Raw genomic sequence first — 20,890 nt, 5'->3', positions numbered from 1 at the left:
CTTCTTAATAAGTCTATTCAAAGGTTTTGTTAGTTTTTGAGGTGAATACTGACACCTTTGTGCTTTATAAAGAATATTTCCATAAAAAATTGGATGTGAAATACCTGAACGTATAAGAAGTCTGCATGTTGAGCTATATTTACGAATGATGTCCTTATACCGATGATAAAATTTAGTAAATGTTTTGACTAGTTTGTGATATCGAAAACCTTGGTGTAATAATTTTTCAGTAATACATAAATTTCTCTCGTTAAAATCTAAAACTTTGTTACAAGAGTTTACAACTGTAACACGTATTTTTATTTCTTGTGATTTTGGGATTCTCTTATTGATACCCCTGTATAATATGTTATGAATTTGTGTGACAATTTTGGATGATTGAAATTGACAAAACAAATCATTTAGTTAAAGCTTGCAACAGTGCTGCTACCAACAGGTACACTATTAACTTTTAAAAAGAAATAACAAAAACAAATTGGAAATCGGCGTCAAAATACGGATCTTACAGCATAAAGTCGTATAACAGGGAGGGAGAAAATACTTAGGGATCTTCAAAACTCATAAGTCTATGAAAAACTGAAAACGACATTGTCAAAAACAACGGTACTTAAGGTGGTACCTAACACTACAGGGAGATAACTCTGTAAAATCAGCAAAATGTTTTAATTACTTTGTGTTGTTAAGGGAATATCAAGCTTTTCAATTATCAAAATAAGTGTTTTTCAAACTGCTATATAACCAGTGTAATTTTTCTGACAAAACGGTTGGTTCAATTTTTTTTTAATTTTTATATATTTGTTAAAAGGTGAAAGTAAATAATTTTACAAAATTTAATGAAAATTAAACGAGCCAAATTAATTTTAGTGAAAGTGTATCACCTTAATAAAGAGAATACAGTCAAGAGTGATTAAACACTTTATCAATATAATCGTGATAGGAAAAGCAAGGTGAGGTAAGAAAGCTACAATTGAATGTTGAATGTGCGTCTAACCAAAACATAGAAACAACATACCTCAGAACTTTCATTACGTCTCATATAGCATTCGACTGAATCCATTAATACTTGTTGAAGAACAGTATTAAAAATCATAAACCCATCAGAGGAAGGAACTCATTTTTCTGTCTTTTAGGAATTTGGTCCTCAACGCTTTTCAACTTCGTACTTTATTGGGCCTTTTAAATGTTTTGGATTTGAGCGTCACTGATGAGTCTTTTGTAGACGAAACGCACGTCTGATGTGTATACAAAATTTAGTCCTGGTATCTATGACGAGTTTATTCACGAGTAAACAATTATTTTAGTAATTCCCTGAGTTTAATTTTATCGTTTCCTTGTGCTCTATCAGTGACATAAACGTAAAGGGTGGGTGAGTAATACCTTCTTATATCAATTTCTCTCGCCAAGAAACATTAAGATTACAGAAGATATAAATATTGACACCGGACAGACTAATGTTAAGTCAACACCAAGATGTTTTCAAAAACGTTTTACACTTCAACTTCGTATTTTATTTCGCCTTTTTAACTTTTTTGAATTCGATGAGTTTTTTGTAGACGAAACGCGCGTCTGGCTTAAATACATAATTTAATCCTGGTATCTATGATGAGTTTATTTACTTTGATTTTCAATATCGATAATAAAAAAAACAGTGGTTTCTTTTAGAGCCACCAATGATTATGCAATTTTCTAGTTGACCAGTGTTCGCAAAATTGTGATAACTGAGTTGCTTACATACTTTCTCAAATATACAGAAACATTGTCATATTTGTAGTTGATACATCATGTGAAAGATGTTATACTTCATATTACTGCCTTGGAGACAGTGAGGCTCACATGTGTGGAAGATGTGAAAATGATACAATAACATGTGATCGGTCTCCAACTGAACATTCCTTTGGAGCGGCCTCTGAATGCGTAACATGTCCAAAGGGTTGGGTAAGTGTTGAAATATCAATCCGAAATGTAACAATTTGTACAATCTTGTATAGTCGTAAATTTTGTAATTTGCACAGTCACTCTAAGTATAACATTGCTTATAATCATAGGTTATTATTTTACTTTAAAGTTAAAATTGAACGCATCTCAAAGTTTTGCCTATGTAGTTTTACCTTAATATTCAGTAGCAGGATGAAATTGATGAATTGAAACTTAAGCAGTGATTGAGTATAAATTTTTATTTTGAAACTTAGACCAGTACTTGGGTACTGGCAACACCATTATGTCTTAAGTTCTGATATCGTTTAGATATGCAAAGACGGCTATGCAACCATATGTCCTAAGAATCACTATGTAGAATGTACTGACGCGAATTGTCCAGACACTTGTTCCACATGTGAATCTGGTTATGCATGTAGAGACGGACGAAGATACATTTGTGAACCAGGAACTTATTCAGATGGAACTGCAGGTCAGTAGTATTCTACATATCTATGAGTAGACACATGAAACAACTACACATATATCATGCATGTTCGTTTTTTAATGTACTGTATATATGTTTGTTGTGACCAACATGTTTGTTGTGTACAAACATGTAGACATTATGATTTGAACATAATTTTGTGAAAACGTTATCAGTTTTTTATCAGTATTGTAAAACACCTTCTTCAACTAGGTGTGTCAAGTTAACTTTATTTAAAATAGAAATAGCCTATACAAGATTCAAAGTTTCCAACATTTCTTAATGCACTTCAAATACATTTTTTCTTTTTATTTTAACAGGTGAGCAAATTACTTGTGTTTTGTACAGACGGTCTCTACTATTGATAATTGTTTCAAAATTAAAACTTGCAAAAAGCATATACATTCGTATATATAGAAAAGTACATAGTTCAAGCATATGTTATATTTCAACAAGTTCCAATTCGAACTCTAAATTAATCAGTTCTTGTCCTGAAAAAAAGAAAACAAACAAGCAGTCTAACATTGGATTTGGCTGTTTCAATCTTTCACAAATAATACACGATGGTCTTGAAGTATAGATTTTGCGTACTAACGTTGTGTATCATCTTAATAACGTGTTATATTATTCTTTTATTTGTCTTTATTAATATAACTTTTACTGTTAAGTCTGTTTTTTTAGATATCCTTTTGACGTAACTCTGTGCTTATGTATCCCATCATACTTTGAACGACAAAATTATTTTATGATGTGATTCTGTACCTATGTATCTTGTCATACTTTGAATGACAAAATTATTTTATGATGTGACTCTGTACCTATGTATCTAGTCATACTTTGAATGACAAAATAGTTTTATTTATTAATATTACTTTTACTGTTAACCAACTTTTTTTGTGATATACATTTGACGTGACTCTGTACTTATGTATCCCGTCATACTTTGAACCACACTATTATTTTATTCATTATTATTACTTTAACTGTAAGTTAGTTTTTGTTATATCTATTTTGCGTGACTGTATTTATGCATCCCGTCATACTTTGAACGACAAAATTATTTCATGTCTACCTGTGCGAATTTCAAACGCGCAATTTTATGGGTGCATTTTACATAGACAAATAAAATCGTATAATATAATCAAAATGAGGATGTTAATTTGATGTATGCCTTTTTGTGCTTCTTCGTTACATTTTTTGTTTTTATAGTGATTAAGATGATAACACAATGTTGACTGCTGTACCCCTATTTTTGACATTTTTACCTATTGTGTCTGTTTGTTTTGTTCACGCATCGGTGACAATATAATGGAATTTGATGCGACTGTCATACAAGTGAGAGGTTTAGCTAGCTATAAAACCAGGTTCAATCCACCATTTTCTACATTTGAAAATGCCTGTACCAAGTCAGGAATATGACAGTTCTTGTCCATTCGTTTTTGATGCGTTTTGTTATTTGATTTTGCCATGTGATTATGGACTTTCCGAATTGATTTTCCCCTGAGTTCAGTATTTTTGTGATTTTACTTTTCACAAATAAATGAAACCTTATTTTCTTTACAGACTTTTGTAATTTGTGTACTGAAGGGACGTATCAAGACATTTCAGGACAGGACAGCTGTAAATCCTGTCCTGCAGGTTATTATAGTTCAACATCCAAAGATCGTTGTAACCCTTGCGAATCAGGAACATACTCAATCGGAGATGGTTCAGGAGCTTGCCTTGGTTGTGCTAGCGATATAGACTGTCCCTGTAATGTAGAGGGGACTTGTTTCAGTCTTGATTTATGTGTTAATACTGGTTCTGGTGGTTTCCTGTGTCTTGGATGCCCAACAGGTTTCATTGGAGATGGTGTGACGTGTTCAGATATAGATGAGGTAAGATTTTACCTATGTTTATGTTTATCATGAAATCATCATATTAAATAGAACAAAGCTCTGTTATTAACATTATCCCCCTATAAGTGGTTTCACACATCTTGAACTTCTATGATAAGTTCAAATGAAGAAAAAAATAATTCGAAATATTAAAGTGCTGTTGGCAAAGTATATCCATATTCCAACTTATTGATAATCATGCTTTTCTACAGCAAAACATGGAGTTTGCTTCACTTAAAATAACAAGCATTTCTTGTGTAGCACTTTACTAATTTGTTTTGCACTTCTGTGTAAAAAAAAAGTACTTAATGTTAACCTTTCCAATACATGCAACAAATAATGAAAAACTATAATAATTTCAAAATTGAAAATTTCGCTTCCTCATTTTTTTCTCGTTATATAAATAATCTCCCAAGCAATCGTAAGCATGTCCTTCAATGACATTTCTCTTAGTTCGAGTATTTTCTATAAATAATTGGCTTTTACAAAAATCTATAAAATGTTTCAATCACCAAAAATATTGGATTTTAACACCACAATTATTTTGAATTGTCAAAACTATTTCCATTGACATCGTTGATGATGTAAGTATTTGTCTATTATGCATATGACTTAATTTGCCATTATAATATTTCTATTACAGTGTTCTCTATATAAACCTTGTTGGAATAACTCTGCCTGCTTAAATACTGCACCAGGGTACCAGTGTTTGGCGTGTCCACGAGGATATCACAGTGGTACATACGAGGATGGCTTGTCCATAAACAATACCGTCCGTGTGTTTGAGTTACACAATGAAGTCCTTTCTCCTACACAAGATCAGATGTGTTATGACCTTGACGAATGTCAAACTGATAATGGTGGATGTGATTCTAATGCCCCATGTGTTAATACTATAGTAAGATATTGTTTTATAGAAAGAAATAAAGAATTTAATTAAAATCATAGGACATATATTCAAACGGGTTTTTTTATTCTTTCACTTGTATACTTATTTATTTATTTTTTTAATTTATTTAACCGTAGCAAACATGTGATTGTATGTTTAGTGGTTTGTATATTCCAAATTTTAAAGGATCCGCGTTTTGATAGAGATATATATCTCCAGATTCTCTTTTTCTTTACATTTTTCAATCGAAATTATCTTTAATGGAAAATATTCTAGTCTTTTCATTTATCAATTTATATTCACTTTCGGTATGGTATAGAACAATTACCAGTATCAGACATCTATTTGAAAAAGACTGTTTATTAATAAGTGACCGATGCGAACTTTTGTCATTTGATACATATTATATCCTTATATCCTGTGTTATTAAAGGGGAGCTATTATTGTGGAAACTGTGGAGAGGGCTATACTGGTATACCAAACATTGTCTGTTATTCTACAAACTATTGTCAGACAGGACAACACAAGTGTGCGTCGACTGCAACATGTACTTATCTTAGACCAAAAGAGTATAACTGCGAAGTATGTACACTAATGATAAAAAAGAACAATTTGTATTCTACCATGTCAATGCTACATTAAGATTGATTACAGTTTGTTAAGCAAATGAATTACAATATATGAATTTTACAAATCTATAAATATATGAGGATCCGATAAACTCCGATAAAATAACCATTTGATAACTACAATACTGTATTTTAAAGGAAACGTGAAACGAAAACTAAGAAAAAGGGTGTTTTGACGGTTCGAACAAACCTTATTTTAAGTATACCTCAACGGTTAATTAACGATGAACAATTCATATTGTTATTTTCATTGAAAGTAAAAATAAAAAGTCACTTATGTTCACATTGCAACCTCAAGGTACAACGGATATGCAAGTTGTTTATAAAATGAATACTCATTCAACATATTCAATTATTTTGTTGTTTATCAATATTCGTATGGTTCACTTCTTTTCCTCAATCTATCTACAAAATTGGAACCACAAACAGTGTATGAATAAAGTTGGAGAAAAAGAATAGAATCTTTATGTATTATTCTATTTAGTGTCCAATTGGTTATAGTGGAAACGGAAGACATTGTGGAATAGATACAGATTTAGATGGACATCCGGATGTATCTTTATCATGTTCTGACTGGGGATGTAAACGAGTTAGTATATCATAAGCATTCATATACAATGTACTTTTTTTCAAATCTCATAAGTTAGTTTATATCCTACGATATTTCATCCGTGCTATCATGATCCTTTTTGTTATTGATAATGAACATACATTTTAAATCTAATAATATGCGATATATGTAAACTATGGAAATGGATAAAGGCCATGTCACAATGGTATTAGAAAAATGCCCATTACCTACATTCGCTTTGAGAGAAATGCATCACTAATATGATTATATAATGATTATATGAACATAAATCGAAGCGTTTTCACAGAAATTGTTTGAGTTTAAGGATTATTTTTATGAGTGTTGTTTTGAAAAAAAAGTTTATTGATTTATCATTATTTCTATACAATAATTTGAAAATTTTCTCCTAAGAAATAATAGTCTAAATATTGTCTTATTCAACTACCTGTGAAACAATGGTTTTAACGTGTTTTTTATCATATGCATGTCCTTTAACAGGATAATTGTCGTACAATACCAAACTCTGGACAGGAAGATGTTGATGGCGATAATACTGGAGACGATTGTGATGACGACAAAGACAATGATGGGAAAATAAACAGCATCGTAAGTGAACATTTTCCACTACAAATCAAAACCTATTTCTTTATAGGTTATATAATCAGTATTTAGCATGCATTCTGATAATTATACAGTCGACATAATTTGAAGATAAGATATGTGTAGTTTAACTAATATAACGATTGGAGATACTTGTAATTACTATTATATTATTAATTTATGTATGTCTTTGGCCTGAGTGTTCTTGTGTGTATTTGTACTGGGTTCCTGTCACATTGTGTTGTCATTTTAGCTGTGTTTTCAACAAAACCATAAAAGCGGAAGGTTTGGTTAGCCACAAAACCAGGTTCAACCCACCTTTTTTTCTTTAATGTCTTGTACCAAATCGTTTCTATGTATGTTGGCGTTTGTTTTTGTTGCAGTTCAGTGCTTCTGTAGTTCCGTTGTTTTCCTCTTACAGTTGATGATCATCCCTCGGTTTGAGTGTATAACGGCGATTTCCCTCGGTTTGAGTTTATAACCCCGATTTGTTTTCTCTGAATCGACTTATGAACTTTAAAATGAAGTCTTTTATCTAATTTTTCAAACCTAATGAAATGTGTACAGAAAGCAATGACAACATAACTTTACATAACAGTATGAACTTCAACTGGTTCAATCTCTCCAAGAGTGACATGGAAATAAAAATGTGACCACTTGATCTTTTTCTGACTGCTCAGTCCGACTGGCATGAACTCCTTTGCAAAAGTTGGTCCTCTTTTTTATGTGGGATAAATAAATTCCCACCCACGTCTGGTTAGATTTGGAACATTAAATTCGATAACTCGTGTAGAAATAGTCCGACGCACTCCGTACGCCTTTGAGAGGTCCGCAAGTAGCCTCTTTTAAATTTCCCATAATCAATATTTTATTTGCCCCAACTTTTAAGTGACAATCCAAATTCCCTGTCCTTTATCTCGGACCTACCTATAGTATTTATTGTTAATTTGTTTCACTTCTTGAATGTAATATTTGCCACACACAAATGCAATTAACAAACAATCCAAAATTGTAGGATAACTGCCCGTTCAAGTACAGTTTTAGCCAAGTTGATACAGACGGTGACGGTGTTGGGGATCCATGTGATAACTGTCCGTCAAATGTCAATCCAGACCAGCTAGATGCAGACGGAGATGGAACTGGTGATGATTGTGATACAGACCATGATGATGATGGTAAAGTCATGACTGAAGTTAAATTAAAATAACTCTATACGTATGTCGTTAGACCGAAGAAATTTTTATGGATTCGCCTTCATCAAGTCATCTCGCTAACACTACAACATTTGAAATCCGAGAACGATAAGCTAAATGACAAAAAGTGTCAAAAATTCTTCTTTGCTTTTAAAATCAACATTGATATTGCAATCCCAATATAAGAGATATAAAGTGTTTGTATTTTTCTAATTGTATCAGAAATTACACATCATAGAAGTAAATAAAGGACACTTTTCAATTATGTTTAATTTCAAACAAACTAACTAGCTTTCAAAATAAACAATAAAGCAATGGATAAAAGTAAACCATTTTTGTAATCAGTATATGGTTATCTTTCATTAAATGCTCAAACATATTTTGAAATAAAACAGATGTTGCTGACCATAGTTCATACAAAAATTATTACAAACCAAAATGTTTTTATTCATGGTCATAGTGACTTTTCGGTGATTTCAGATTAGGCGAAGGATTTTGATATCTCAGACATGAAAATGTGAAGTTCTCCATTTGTCTGTTCTAAAATGGAGACTGTGATTCAGTGCATATCGTTCGTTATGTCTGTCATATTCTTATATGGTTCTGTCACAAATCAGGCCGTTAGTATTTGTTGTTTTCTGTTTTTAATTATCTTGGAGCCATTTGGAGCTGTCTTTACTGAATGATTTTTTTACTTAGTTTTTGTTGTGCTTTTTTATTATTATTTTGGAGCCTTTTCAAGCTATCTTTTCAGAATGATTTTTTTAATAAATTTTTATTGTTTTTGTTAGAATTTTTTTTATTATTTGGGTCCTTTTAAAGTTGTATTTACAGAATGATTTTTAAACTCAGTTTTAGTTGGGGTATTTTTTAAATTATTTTGTAGCCTTTTAAACCTGTCTTTGCAGAATCATTTATTTTTTTAACTTTTGTACATCGTTGGCATTATTTGCACACTGGTGGATTTTTTGTTTTATTTGCCAATCATACAGATTCCTTTATTTCATAAAGTGAACTAACGTTTAAACTAAAATCTGGTTTTTTTTATATTTTCAAGGAATTCCTGATGTTTCCGATAACTGCCCTTTGGTGGCAAATGCAGGACAAGAAGATACAGATGGAGATGGGTTGGGTGATGCTTGTGACAATTGTCATGGTATATCTAATAGTAATCAGACTGATACAGACCAGAACAATGTCGGGGATGCATGCAATCCAGTTGGTGGACTTCATCAAGATAGGTAAAACTATGCATATCATTTTAACGAAAAGAAAGTCCCTTTTTATACGACCGCAAAAATTGAAAAAAATTTGGTCGTATATTGGTATGACGTTGGCGTCGTCGTCGTCGTCGTCGTCGTCGTCCGAAGACATTTGGTTTTCGCACTATAACTTTAGTAAAAGTAAATAGAAATCTATGAAATCTGAACTCAAGGTTAATGACCACAAAAGGAAGGTTGATATTGATTTTGGGAGTTTTGTTCCCAACAGTTTAGGAATTAGGGGCCAAAAAGGGCCCAAATAAGCATTTTTCTTGGTTGTCGCACAATAACTTTAGAATTAGTAAATAGAAATCTATGAAATTTAAACACAAGGTTTATGACCACAAATGGTCCCAACAGTTTAGGAATTAGGGGCCAAAGGGTCCAATATTAAACTTTGTTTGATTTCATCAAAAATTGAATTATTGGGGTTCTTTAATATGCCAAATCTAACCATGTATTTAGATTCTTATTTTTGGTCCCGTTTTCAAATTGGTCTACATTATGGTCCAAAGGGTCCAAAATTAAAATTAATTTGATTTTAACAAAAATTGAATTGTTGGGGTTCTTTGATATGCTGAATCTAAACATGTACATAGATTTTTGATTATGGGCCCAGTTTTCAAGTTGGTCCAAATCGGGGTCCAAAATTAAACTTTTGTTTGATTTCAACAAAAATTGAATATATGGGGTTCTTCAATAAGCTAAATCTAACCATGTATTTAGATTTTTAATATTTGGGCCCGGTTATCAAATTGGTCCACATTGAGGTCATAAGGGTCCAAAATTGAAGATTATTTGATTTCATCAAAAATTGAATTCTTGGGGTTCTTTGATATGCTGAATCTAACCATATATTTAGATTTTGGATATTGGACCATAAAAGGTAAATGTCCAAAGTTCTTAGACCACATTCATTCTGTGTCAGAAACCATGTTGTGTCAACTATTTAATCACAATCCAAATTCAGAGCTGTATCAAGCTTGAATGTTGTGTCCATACTTGCCCCAATTGTTCAGGGTTCGACCTCTGCGGTCGTATAAAGCTAATCCAATCCCTGCGGAGCATCTGGTTAAGTTATTTATACATTTATTTATTTTTTTTAAACCATTAAAGTGTTAACTATATTTTTGTTATTGTTTCGACAAAATTTGCCATTAAGTATTGCCTGTCATTCTAATTGGAACCCCGTCAGTGATTGTCTTTAGTAACGCCTTCGTTGTTGTTGTCTCTACGAAATGACTTAATGATGTCTAATCTTTAATGACCATCGTAAATCGTGTCCAGAATTGTATTGATTTGTAACTCCACAAGCGGAGAAGGATCTGCTTATACTTCCGAAGCACAAGAGATCACCCCCAGTTTTTGTCGGGGTTGTGTTGCTTAGTCTTTGAACTTCTATGTTGTGTTATATGTACTGTCGTACAAGTGAGAGGTTAAGCTAGCTATAAAACTAGGTTTAATCCACCATGTAAGGAAAAGCCTGAACCAACTCTGGAATATGAAAGCTTCATTCTTTTGATGTGTTTGAGCGTTTGAATAAAGGCCTTTAATAAAAGACTTTTTCTTTTGGGTTTGTCTTGGAGTTCGGTATTTTTGCTAGCTCACTGTTTGGTTTTTGAAAAAGACAATATGGCTATTGTGGATTTTATGTGCTGGGTTGCTCAATTTTTGATGATACTTCAACATATTTAAATAAAAATAACCGTCGACAACAATTGTTTTAAATGATAATCGCCAAATAATTTCAAATCAATAACGGACGTATATTTTTTATGAGAATGCCAAAAAACAAAACAATAGTTTTGAATCTGATACCATCATTACGGTCTATTTACTAAATTAGTTGACACTTCCTATCTTTTTTTTATTTCTTGGAAAATAAATTCCATTGAATGTGATCTGAAGTGCATAAGAAAAAGTTGATAGCTGATAAAATTCAAAGATCAGGACAGATTGAATTTATTGATCATGCTTGTTTTGTTTCGATTCACAGAGACGGAGATGGTGGACTAGATAGTCTTGATAATTGTCCTGAAGTTGAAAATGGGGATCAAAGTGACATGGATAGCGATGGAACAGGTTAGGAAACACAATACCAATTTCTACTTAAATATAAATGGATGACACTGATTTCGGAACCCTAAAAAAAAGTAAACTATCTGAATTGAGTGTGGATTCGCATGATAGTCGATGCATTTATAACACAAAACGCATACACTGTCGACAATCCTTTAACTTACATTATCAAGATGACGGGTGTCAAAAGTAATGCAGAAACTGAACAGCTAGGGGGAATTTCTTTCTGCATTGATTTCTGGTATTTCTGGTTTTATTCCGTGTTTTGTTTTCTTTGTAGAACTTATTTTAGGACGTTTTTGTCATGGTGTTGTCAGTTTTTAATCGTATGTTGAGTTTTGGTTGTAACTTATATTTTAGAGTTCAAACGATTCCGTAAGATTTATTTTCACTTTGATTTTTATCTTCCTAATGGTTTTTAGAAATTTATATCGGTCAAATACTAGTACTGTTGGCTCTATTTACTACTTATTATCATTACTTTAAATATAAATGCATGATTTCGATTCAGAAAAACATACAACAACTATTTGCTAGCAAAACCTTTGCATCTTTCTGACAAATTATTAGCCGAAAAATCACACTATACTCCAAAACATAAATGAACTAAAATTAAAAATAGCAACACTAACAAAGGCTCATGACGTGGGACAGGTACAAACATGCTGTGAGTTTAAACATGTTTTGTGAGATCTTTTAACATTATACGTGAATAAACTCATCATAGATACCAGGACTTAATGTAGTATATACGCCAGACGCGCGTTTCGTCCACAAAAGACTCACCAGTGACTCTCGAATCCAAAAAAGTTAAAAAGGCCAAATAAAGTACGAATGATTTATTGGATTAAATTGTTTTAGGAGATGCATGTGATACGGACAGAGATGCTGATGGAGTCATTAATGAAGAAGACAATTGTCCATATTTTGCAAATACATTACAAACAGACATCAATGGTAAGCTTTTGACTAAAGTAAAATATAGCTTGATATACATCTTTTTTGTTCTTTGAAAATACTTTATTGTCAATTTTTTCAACATGAAAGCTATGCTCTAATTGATAAAATTTTGGCCATATGTATTCTCTATGTAAATATGTCTTACATGTAAATAGTCTAAAAAGAATAAATAATTTACTTTTTGCAATAAAGATGTGCAAATAAATTTCATTTCATGAATTAATAAACAAATATTTTTGATAATGATTCTTTATTACGTGTAAGGATAGAAATTTTCATCCAATATCTAATTGAACACACTATTGGTCAAAATAACTACGCATTTATAGTATTGTCCGGGTGCTTTGTACTTATTGTCTGATTTTCTTTCTCGAAAAGTCTCATCAAAATGAAATGTGTAAAGTATGATTTAAACAAAATTTGATAAACAAAAAAACACTGTAGAACACTTTAAGTATGTGAACATATATCGATAACTCATTATCATCAAAAACATTGACAGATTAACAAACTGGTAAATAATCATACTAAATATGAATTACAGAATGAACAACACGCGTGTTTGTAAAACCTTTATCAAGTATACTCAAAACCAAACGTCTAGGAAGCGAACTAAACCGTAAGCCAAAACTATGAACACTGAACTAAAATTACCTGAAATTATCTGTTGAGAAATAATTAATGCCGACAAAAAAACATTTTTATTTGAATATATATTTAAGGCGACCTTATTGGTGACAACTGTGTAGTTGATTCTGATGGTGACGGTGTTGATGATAGCAATGATACCTGTCCACATAACCCATCCATTTCCTCAACATCTTTCCTGAACTATTTTGTGGTGGATTTATATCCGGGATATAGTACAACAGCTGCACATTGGTGGGTAAAGGGAGCAGGGAGAGAAATTTACCAACTTGCTGATACAAATGGCCCTTCTATGTTAATTGGTGAGTTCTAGATATTACTTCGTGTCTAAATGGTGTAATAATTTATTTGGTAATGACATTGCATCGTAATCATTCCCACCAACATAGACACCTACCTTGCATAACATCTGATGCATGCATACCTTAAGGGCGAAGACATCTTAAAATCTTGATATTCTTAATTGCTTAGGGTTCTTAAATCAAAGTTAATGAAAATTATAAATAAATTACTACATGTAAATTATACATAATACATTGGTAAATTATCATGGCATTCTGAGTTTGTGTTCAACAATAAACGAGTTTGAATGTCCTTTTGAAATCATATGCCTCTCTTTTTATGATCTCCATTTTTTTAAATTTTAGGATCGCAATCATACAGTTCAATCAGATACAGTGGAACAATATATGTGCGTTCAGACATTGGAGATAACTACGTCGGTATTGTCTTTGGTTACAACAGCAATCGAAAGTTTTATTTGGTGTCATGGAAAACCAAGAACTACAACTTTGATTTAAAAACATACCAAGCAGGAATTAAAGGAATTAATATAAAGGTACATAATTCTATTTTGTATATAATATTTGAAAGATAATAAGATTGGATATGATTGCAAATACGACTTCTCTCAATCCAAGACCAAACGATATAGAGGTTATCAACAACTGGTCACCGTACGGCCTTCGACATGCGATTAAGTCACCTATGAATAGCCTCGAAATGTATAACACTTAAAACGAGAAAACTAACAGTGTAATCTATGTACACAAAATGAACAGAAACAAATTTGATATAGATATAGCAAGAGACGGTATCCTTTTTTGGACGATTTAAACCATTATGTCTGTTTGGTTTGTTCACACATCGTGGTCAATATAATGGAAATGTATGCGACTGTCACACAAGTGAGAAGTTTAGCTAGCTATGAACCAGGTTTAATCCGCCATTTTTTACATAAGAAAAAGCCTTACCAATTCAGGAATATGACAGTTTTTGTCCATTCGTTTGATGTGCTTGAGCTTTGTATTTTGTCATTTGACGGGAACTTTCCGATTTGAATTTTCCTTGGAGTTTATTGTATTTTTGTGATTTTACCCCCTGAATAACAGGCTCCTTACGTGGGACAGGCACTTAAACCTTGGCGGGATTACGAAGTTTGCTGGTGCACATTTACTCGTTATAATTTGCTTCTCTATTGAATGTTTACTGAAAAACATGTTCTTGTAGTCAGTTGGAATCGTATTTTTAGAATATTTTTAAATACCAATGTAATGACCTTTGTTAGAGTTATTGTAAGAAGACTAGATCTGACATTTGACAGTCTTTTGAATTCCATTCCTATATCTTTCATAGACCTTGCACAATTAGAATCTGAACTCCATGTGTAAAATAAAAAGTTTATTGAAACCGTAATTTGAATTATTTAATTGTATTGTTGGATTGTTTTCATATTGACTATATGGCCAATACATGTCTTCTTTTGACCAGCGGTAAAATCCTTGGCAAATTGTTGTGTCAATTTGACTATGACGGATGTACGAGTACGCAACCACGTCCAGTCCAAATGGGGATATGAAATCAAATGCTTCGTGAAGAGAGAATGTCACGCTCTTTCACGTTTAAACCTTTGCAACAATTCAATTTTGGGTACATAGGTGGCCTGTTGTAGTGCAAAATGTGTCCATACCCAATATACCCTCATTTCCCAGTGGCAGCGTAAATTTCCTTGACATTCATGTAAGATGGCTCCATTCACATGACCTTACTATTGAATCTATTGTAAAGTTCTCGTTCTAAACATGCATACAACATTTGCCTATGGATTTTTAGCAACCAAACATTAATCCTATAGATGTTTACCAAAAAGTAAAACAACAAAAATACCTAAATCCTAGGAAAATTTAAAACCGAATGTCAGTAATCAAATGACAAAATCAAACACTCAAACACATCAAACGAATGGATAATAACATATAATTTTTATTCAAATCACAACATGTGTGTGGGGGGATTTTTGTTTTTATGGATTCTGAACGTCATTACTAATATCTTGCCAAGTCTATGATTATTGAATTCATGGAGTGAAACTGAATTGAAATATTTCTTAGGTTATCGATTCTAACACTGGACCTGGGATTGATTTAGCATATGGTCTATGGCATTCCAGTTCTAAAGAAAATCAAACGACAGTGTTATGGCATGATGACAATATGTTACAATGGAGTAATTATACATCGTACAAATGGTTTCTAACCCATAATTCTGATCTCGGAAAAATAAGGTAAAACTCTTTTGCAACTATGTTTATGTAAAAAAAAATCTAAACATTCTGCTTAATTTTAAAAATGTGGTAAAATTATAGGTATCATTTAAACTTGTGGTATTTTAGATTACAAAATTCTGAAATATGGTCATCCGCATATCATTTGCAATAATTAGTTCAAAATAGTAATGAATAATGTAGATCTTTTGTGTCATTAATTTCGAACATTCAAACTTGGATCTCGTCAAAGGGTTTGTTACATTCTACCGGTGATTGGGTTTTATGTTACTTGGTAAATTATTCGTTGAAGGCAGCCTTAAATTTTTTATCAAATTAATGTATCAAATGTTATGATTTAGGTTTATACATATTTCATACAGGGGCGGATGCAGGAATTTTCGAAAGGGGGGGTGCTAACCCAGGTAACCCAGGGCAAAGGGGGGGGGTGCAAAACATATGTCCCGATACAAATGCATTGATCGGCAAAAATAAAGGGGGGGTGCGCACCCCCGGAACCCCCCCCCCCCTGGATCCGCCACTGTCATAGACCACTACCTATTATTGAATACTGTTTGATTTCCTGTACTAGAATGTGCTTTTGATACTTTTTGTCATCGAGATTGATTTGCTCTGTGAACCAGCATAACTCTTTTTTATCTATCTTCAATGTTTCATTTTCAGATTCCAGCTTTACGATTTAACATCCGTGTTAGCAGATAGTGGAGATATATACGATACTCGTATTACAGGAGGACGAGTCGGAGTGTACCAATTTGGACAACAAATGTCACTTTTTTCCAATATAAATTTACATTGCATAGATAGACAGAATATGGCAATGAAATTTAATGGAATAGATAATTATGTGTCAATAACAAACGTCACACAACTGAAAATTGACAAAAGGTATGTAAATATGGGTCTCCGTAGTAAGAGTGTAAGCCAACATGATCAGAAAGGACAACTTATGCGCTGTTTTAGCGAAAGTACCAATAACGTGATTTAATAATAATCACAACACATGAAACACTAGTAGAATGTTTGATACAATGTAACTTTCGTGTGATTGTTATATATATTATTTCAAGGCCCCGATTAATTTCAGAAAATTATATCAAAGATTAAATAAATTTGAGAAAGGAAATGGTGAATGTGTCAAAGCGACAACAACCCGACCATAGAGCAGACAACAGCCGAAGGCCACCAATGGATAAAGACTACCAAATAAGAGGCGACAATAGATCACCAATGTTCAACGAATACACTAACAATATTAATTGACATAGCAATGCAGCAAATTATCGCGAAGTTAACAGCATATGAAAAATAACAACCTGTAAAAATATCCAAGTTTATTATGTTTATAGTATTAAAACTTCTTTCTTCTTTCGTTTGTATGAGCTTCGTATATTAGGAACATCCCATATTAGGTAAACAATATGTTTACACATTTCATATTTAAAAAAAGGAAGTCTAATTTTAAAATAGGAGAAAACGTAATCCAGTACATGTGCTCGAGCTGTATAGTTATCGCAATTATGAAAATGGAACATTTACTCGAGTAAATGATAATGTTGATATCACTTAAATTAGGTTATTTTTTTCAGTTTTACATTTGAATTGTGGGTAAAGGTGGAAACTGGTAGTCCGTTGACAGCAATGCCAATATTTTGTACTGAATCTCGAAGTATATGTCTATGGTTAGACAATTTAAAAGTAAATGGACAGTTTGGAAATTCCACTTTAAGTACCACTGCAACAATTGGTACTGATGTATGGACTAACTTGGTACTACAATATGATGAGTCTGGTAATACAGTAAGAAATAAGAAGACCACATCTCTTTATTGTCATATGATGTCACAAAATCATTTTTATGCCCCATTTATGGGTATTTTAGTATAATGTTTTGTGGTCTGTGCGTCCGTTCGTCCGTCCGTCCTTTTGTCCGTTCACTTAGTACACATGTTCCCTATGATATGATCTTTCTAATTTTAATGTCAAATTAGAGATCCCCCATCTTTCACGTTCCACTGAACATAGAAAATGATAGTGCGGATGGGTCATTCGTGTACTAGGGACACATTCTTGTTTTAAAATGGCAGTCCGTCAAACATTACACATTTTTTTTGAATTCTTTTGATCTGCAGATTATCAAAAGTTTAATAAAGTGTTTTATATCTAACCCATCAGTCACACTTTTTAAAAGGTAATTAATGTATTAAACTGTGTTTTAAATACATCATTAATTGTTATATTCTTTAGGCGAAATGAGAAATGCAGGTTTCATACAATATACACTACATGAATCATGATAAACTTATAAGCCTGGAACCTGTTGTTTAGTGGTTTTCGTTTGTTGGTGTGGTTCATAGTGTATCTCGTTTTTCTTGTTTTTGTATACTGTGAATTTTATTTTTTTCGTGGGTACCAATTTTCGTGGATTAAAGAAAGCTTGCATATTCGTGGATATTTAAATTCGTGGTTTTGGCAATTTCTGCATACTTTCCTTTAGAAAATGTGAAATTTGTTGAACATTTAAATTTGTGGTAATCCTGTACACACAGAATCAATGAAAATTAGTATCCAATGAATATTAATGAACCCACAGTAGATTAAACCGTTTATTTTTCTGTTTGAATGGTTTTACACTGTTCAATTTGGGGCCCTTTATAGCATGCTGTTCGGTGTGAGCCAAGGCTTCGTGTTGAAAGTCGTCCTATACTATAACCAATAATTGTTTACCTTTTTTAACTTTCCAACTTGGATTGAGAGTTGACACTCTGCCACAGCTTATTTACATTATATAATAGTTCCAGTCTGAAACTAGGGGCTTTAATGTAATTGTGTTGTTTGTTTGTTAGTTCATCCTTTCGTCCAACAAATATTTTTGTGGAAATATTTCCAGGTACCATAATCAGCAGAATGACGTCATGTTTGTTCATCAGCTTGGTTGTAGAGAGTGAATGCTTTTATTAAGTTCCTGTTTGCAGATACATTGATTTTTGTATATATGTGTAGAATTCGGAGGTGCGATGGGGACGCTGAAGTGCGATGGTCCACGCTGAAGTACGATGGTGCTTTCGCTGAAGTGCGATGGTTTTGTGTATGACGTTTGAATAATTTTTTTTTCAATTCAAAGTTTTATTGCCATATAAACTTTACAGTTTGTGACATATAACAACAACAAAAACAAATAAAGACAATAACTAAGTAACTCAATATATATACACAAATTCAGGTAAATATTAAAGGGTCCCCTGTCCTCAGTTCCATTGACTTTTTTATAAAGGATCCTAGTTTATTCACTTGTGTTGGTGTTGCTGGGTTAAGTATATATATAACTTTGTCATTGTCAGTGAGATTAGCAAATGAATTACTTTCTCTGTTAATGCAATTAAAATATGTTAATCTAATATTTGAATTATGAGAACAATTTATGAAGAAATGTTTCTCATCATCTAGTACTTTGCATTTTTTGCAAAGTCTCTCTTCGCGAGGAATTTTAAAATGCCTTCCTTTTTCAATTAATAATGAATGGTCACTGATTCTAAGTTTTGTAATTAATTTTCTAAATTCAAAGTTTGGGTTAGAGAGGTAAGGTTTGATGAATAGATTTGGCTAAAGTCCTTTATAAAAAAATTATTTACTTTTATCATCAATAGATTTCAACTTATCCATCAACAGGTTGTTGTAGTATGATTTTATTTGGGGTTTATTATAGCTTTTAATATTTTTTAATTGTTTTAAATTATCACAGGTTTTTAGTCTATATATATCAATGTTAGATTCAGATTGTTAGTGCCAAGGGTAAACTTGCAATAACCAAGATGCAAGTTTTCTATTGAAGTCTTGTCAATAAAATTAAATGGGTCCACAATTTTTCCAGAAACCAAAGCTCTTTTTTTAGCTTTGAAATATGTTATATATGAGTCCAAATATGTTATTTCAGAATTATAAGTCAATATAGGTCTCACTAAGGTGCCAATAATGTGACGTTTTCAAAATACAACATGGATTCGTAGGCAGGAGAATAGGGTTTTGTAAATGAAGGTTTCCTGCTAACAAGGGAAAGTAAGGAAAAAAGAAAGAAACGAACGATTCAAGTCCCGAACAGTTTATAGCATTACATGTTGAGGTTACAAAAACATGTTTAAATATTTTAGGCAGCAAAGCGGCTGAAAGATGAACTTGGTCACCAAATGGGCTAACCAGTATTCTGAATTATGCCGCAGACCTTTTTGTACGATAAATACAGTATACTAATTTCAATATTAATCTTAATTTATCTTTACGTAAGCGTCACATAATTTTAAGTGGGCAATTTAATAAAAACAAAAATGCTATTATTAGCAATGTTTCAATGTTTTTGCTATATCAAGTTAATATAATGTTCTATTCCCGAGATGTTTTTTGTTTGTTTTGAAAGACCACCATCGCTCTAGTCTTCTTTTTTTATGGTTTCAGTGTTGATTGTCTACAACATGTCGGACAGAAATTAACCTGACTAAACCCTACGTGTACTTCTCAATGTATCATCCTCATCTTTATTTTTCGTGAATTAACTGACAAGCCTCGCTATTAGTCAAGCATAGATTTACTTGTCGGTATTTTACTTCGTGGATACTGTTCTGACATCAGGTATATATAAATTGATGAAGAATTGTTGTGAGCAATTTCTAAGTTTTATCATAATATTTAAGTAAATGAGATGGACACTTCTTACTTCTATTATTAAAACCTGCACGCTGAAACTTGTTATATTTCTCTATATAACACATTATTACATACTCTTGCGTGCTAAAAGGAGAGTTGGAGACTTGAAAAATTAGATTAAAACAAAAATTAAAGTCTTTGTTTTGTTCTAAACAGAATTTAAAACATCTTCTAAATAAAATAAGACTACCAGCTACTTTTGTCAAATCTTAATGGTGTTATTTTATTAAAACAGCTCATGTACATTTTGCTTTTGCAAAGTCTTAGATTGCCCATCGCACTACAGCGTAACCACCAGCGCACTTCAGCGTAAATATCAATAAGTTAACGTCACAATGTCACCATCGCACTTCAGCGTGGTAACCATCGCACTATAGCGTAAACCATCGCCGTGACCATCGTGGTTCGGAGTACCATCGTGGTTCGGAGTACCATCGCGGTTCTGAGTCCTACACATGTTCCATGAATTTACTGTTTTTGTCATATATTTATATTTAACCGAATAACCTCAAACCTGATG

The 20,890-nt window shown here is 32.4% G+C and overlaps 1 protein-coding gene across 1 annotated transcript in view; it reads left to right on the top strand.

Moving 5' to 3' along the window:
* The window catches only part of LOC139482163 (uncharacterized), an 80,215-nt gene that overhangs the window by 54,503 nt on the left and 4,822 nt on the right, over positions 1-20,890 (top strand). The window contains exons 40-55 of the mRNA XM_071265864.1: positions 1,772-1,935; positions 2,245-2,407; positions 3,965-4,278; positions 4,922-5,176; positions 5,600-5,749; positions 6,281-6,385; positions 6,866-6,973; positions 7,983-8,142; positions 9,218-9,401; positions 11,419-11,504; positions 12,363-12,458; positions 13,184-13,411; positions 13,757-13,947; positions 15,500-15,672; positions 16,336-16,560; positions 17,262-17,464. Coding sequence (XP_071121965.1) covers positions 1,772-1,935; positions 2,245-2,407; positions 3,965-4,278; positions 4,922-5,176; positions 5,600-5,749; positions 6,281-6,385; positions 6,866-6,973; positions 7,983-8,142; positions 9,218-9,401; positions 11,419-11,504; positions 12,363-12,458; positions 13,184-13,411; positions 13,757-13,947; positions 15,500-15,672; positions 16,336-16,560; positions 17,262-17,464 — 2,805 coding nt within the window. The remainder of the gene's footprint in view (positions 1-1,771; positions 1,936-2,244; positions 2,408-3,964; positions 4,279-4,921; positions 5,177-5,599; positions 5,750-6,280; positions 6,386-6,865; positions 6,974-7,982; positions 8,143-9,217; positions 9,402-11,418; positions 11,505-12,362; positions 12,459-13,183; positions 13,412-13,756; positions 13,948-15,499; positions 15,673-16,335; positions 16,561-17,261; positions 17,465-20,890) is intronic.

The sequence above is a fragment of the Mytilus edulis genome, chromosome 7, assembly GCF_963676685.1.
Source record: "Mytilus edulis chromosome 7, xbMytEdul2.2, whole genome shotgun sequence".
In the NCBI taxonomy this organism is placed as follows: Eukaryota; Metazoa; Mollusca; class Bivalvia; order Mytilida; family Mytilidae; genus Mytilus; species Mytilus edulis.
This window is presented reverse-complemented; position numbering and strand designations above follow the sequence as displayed.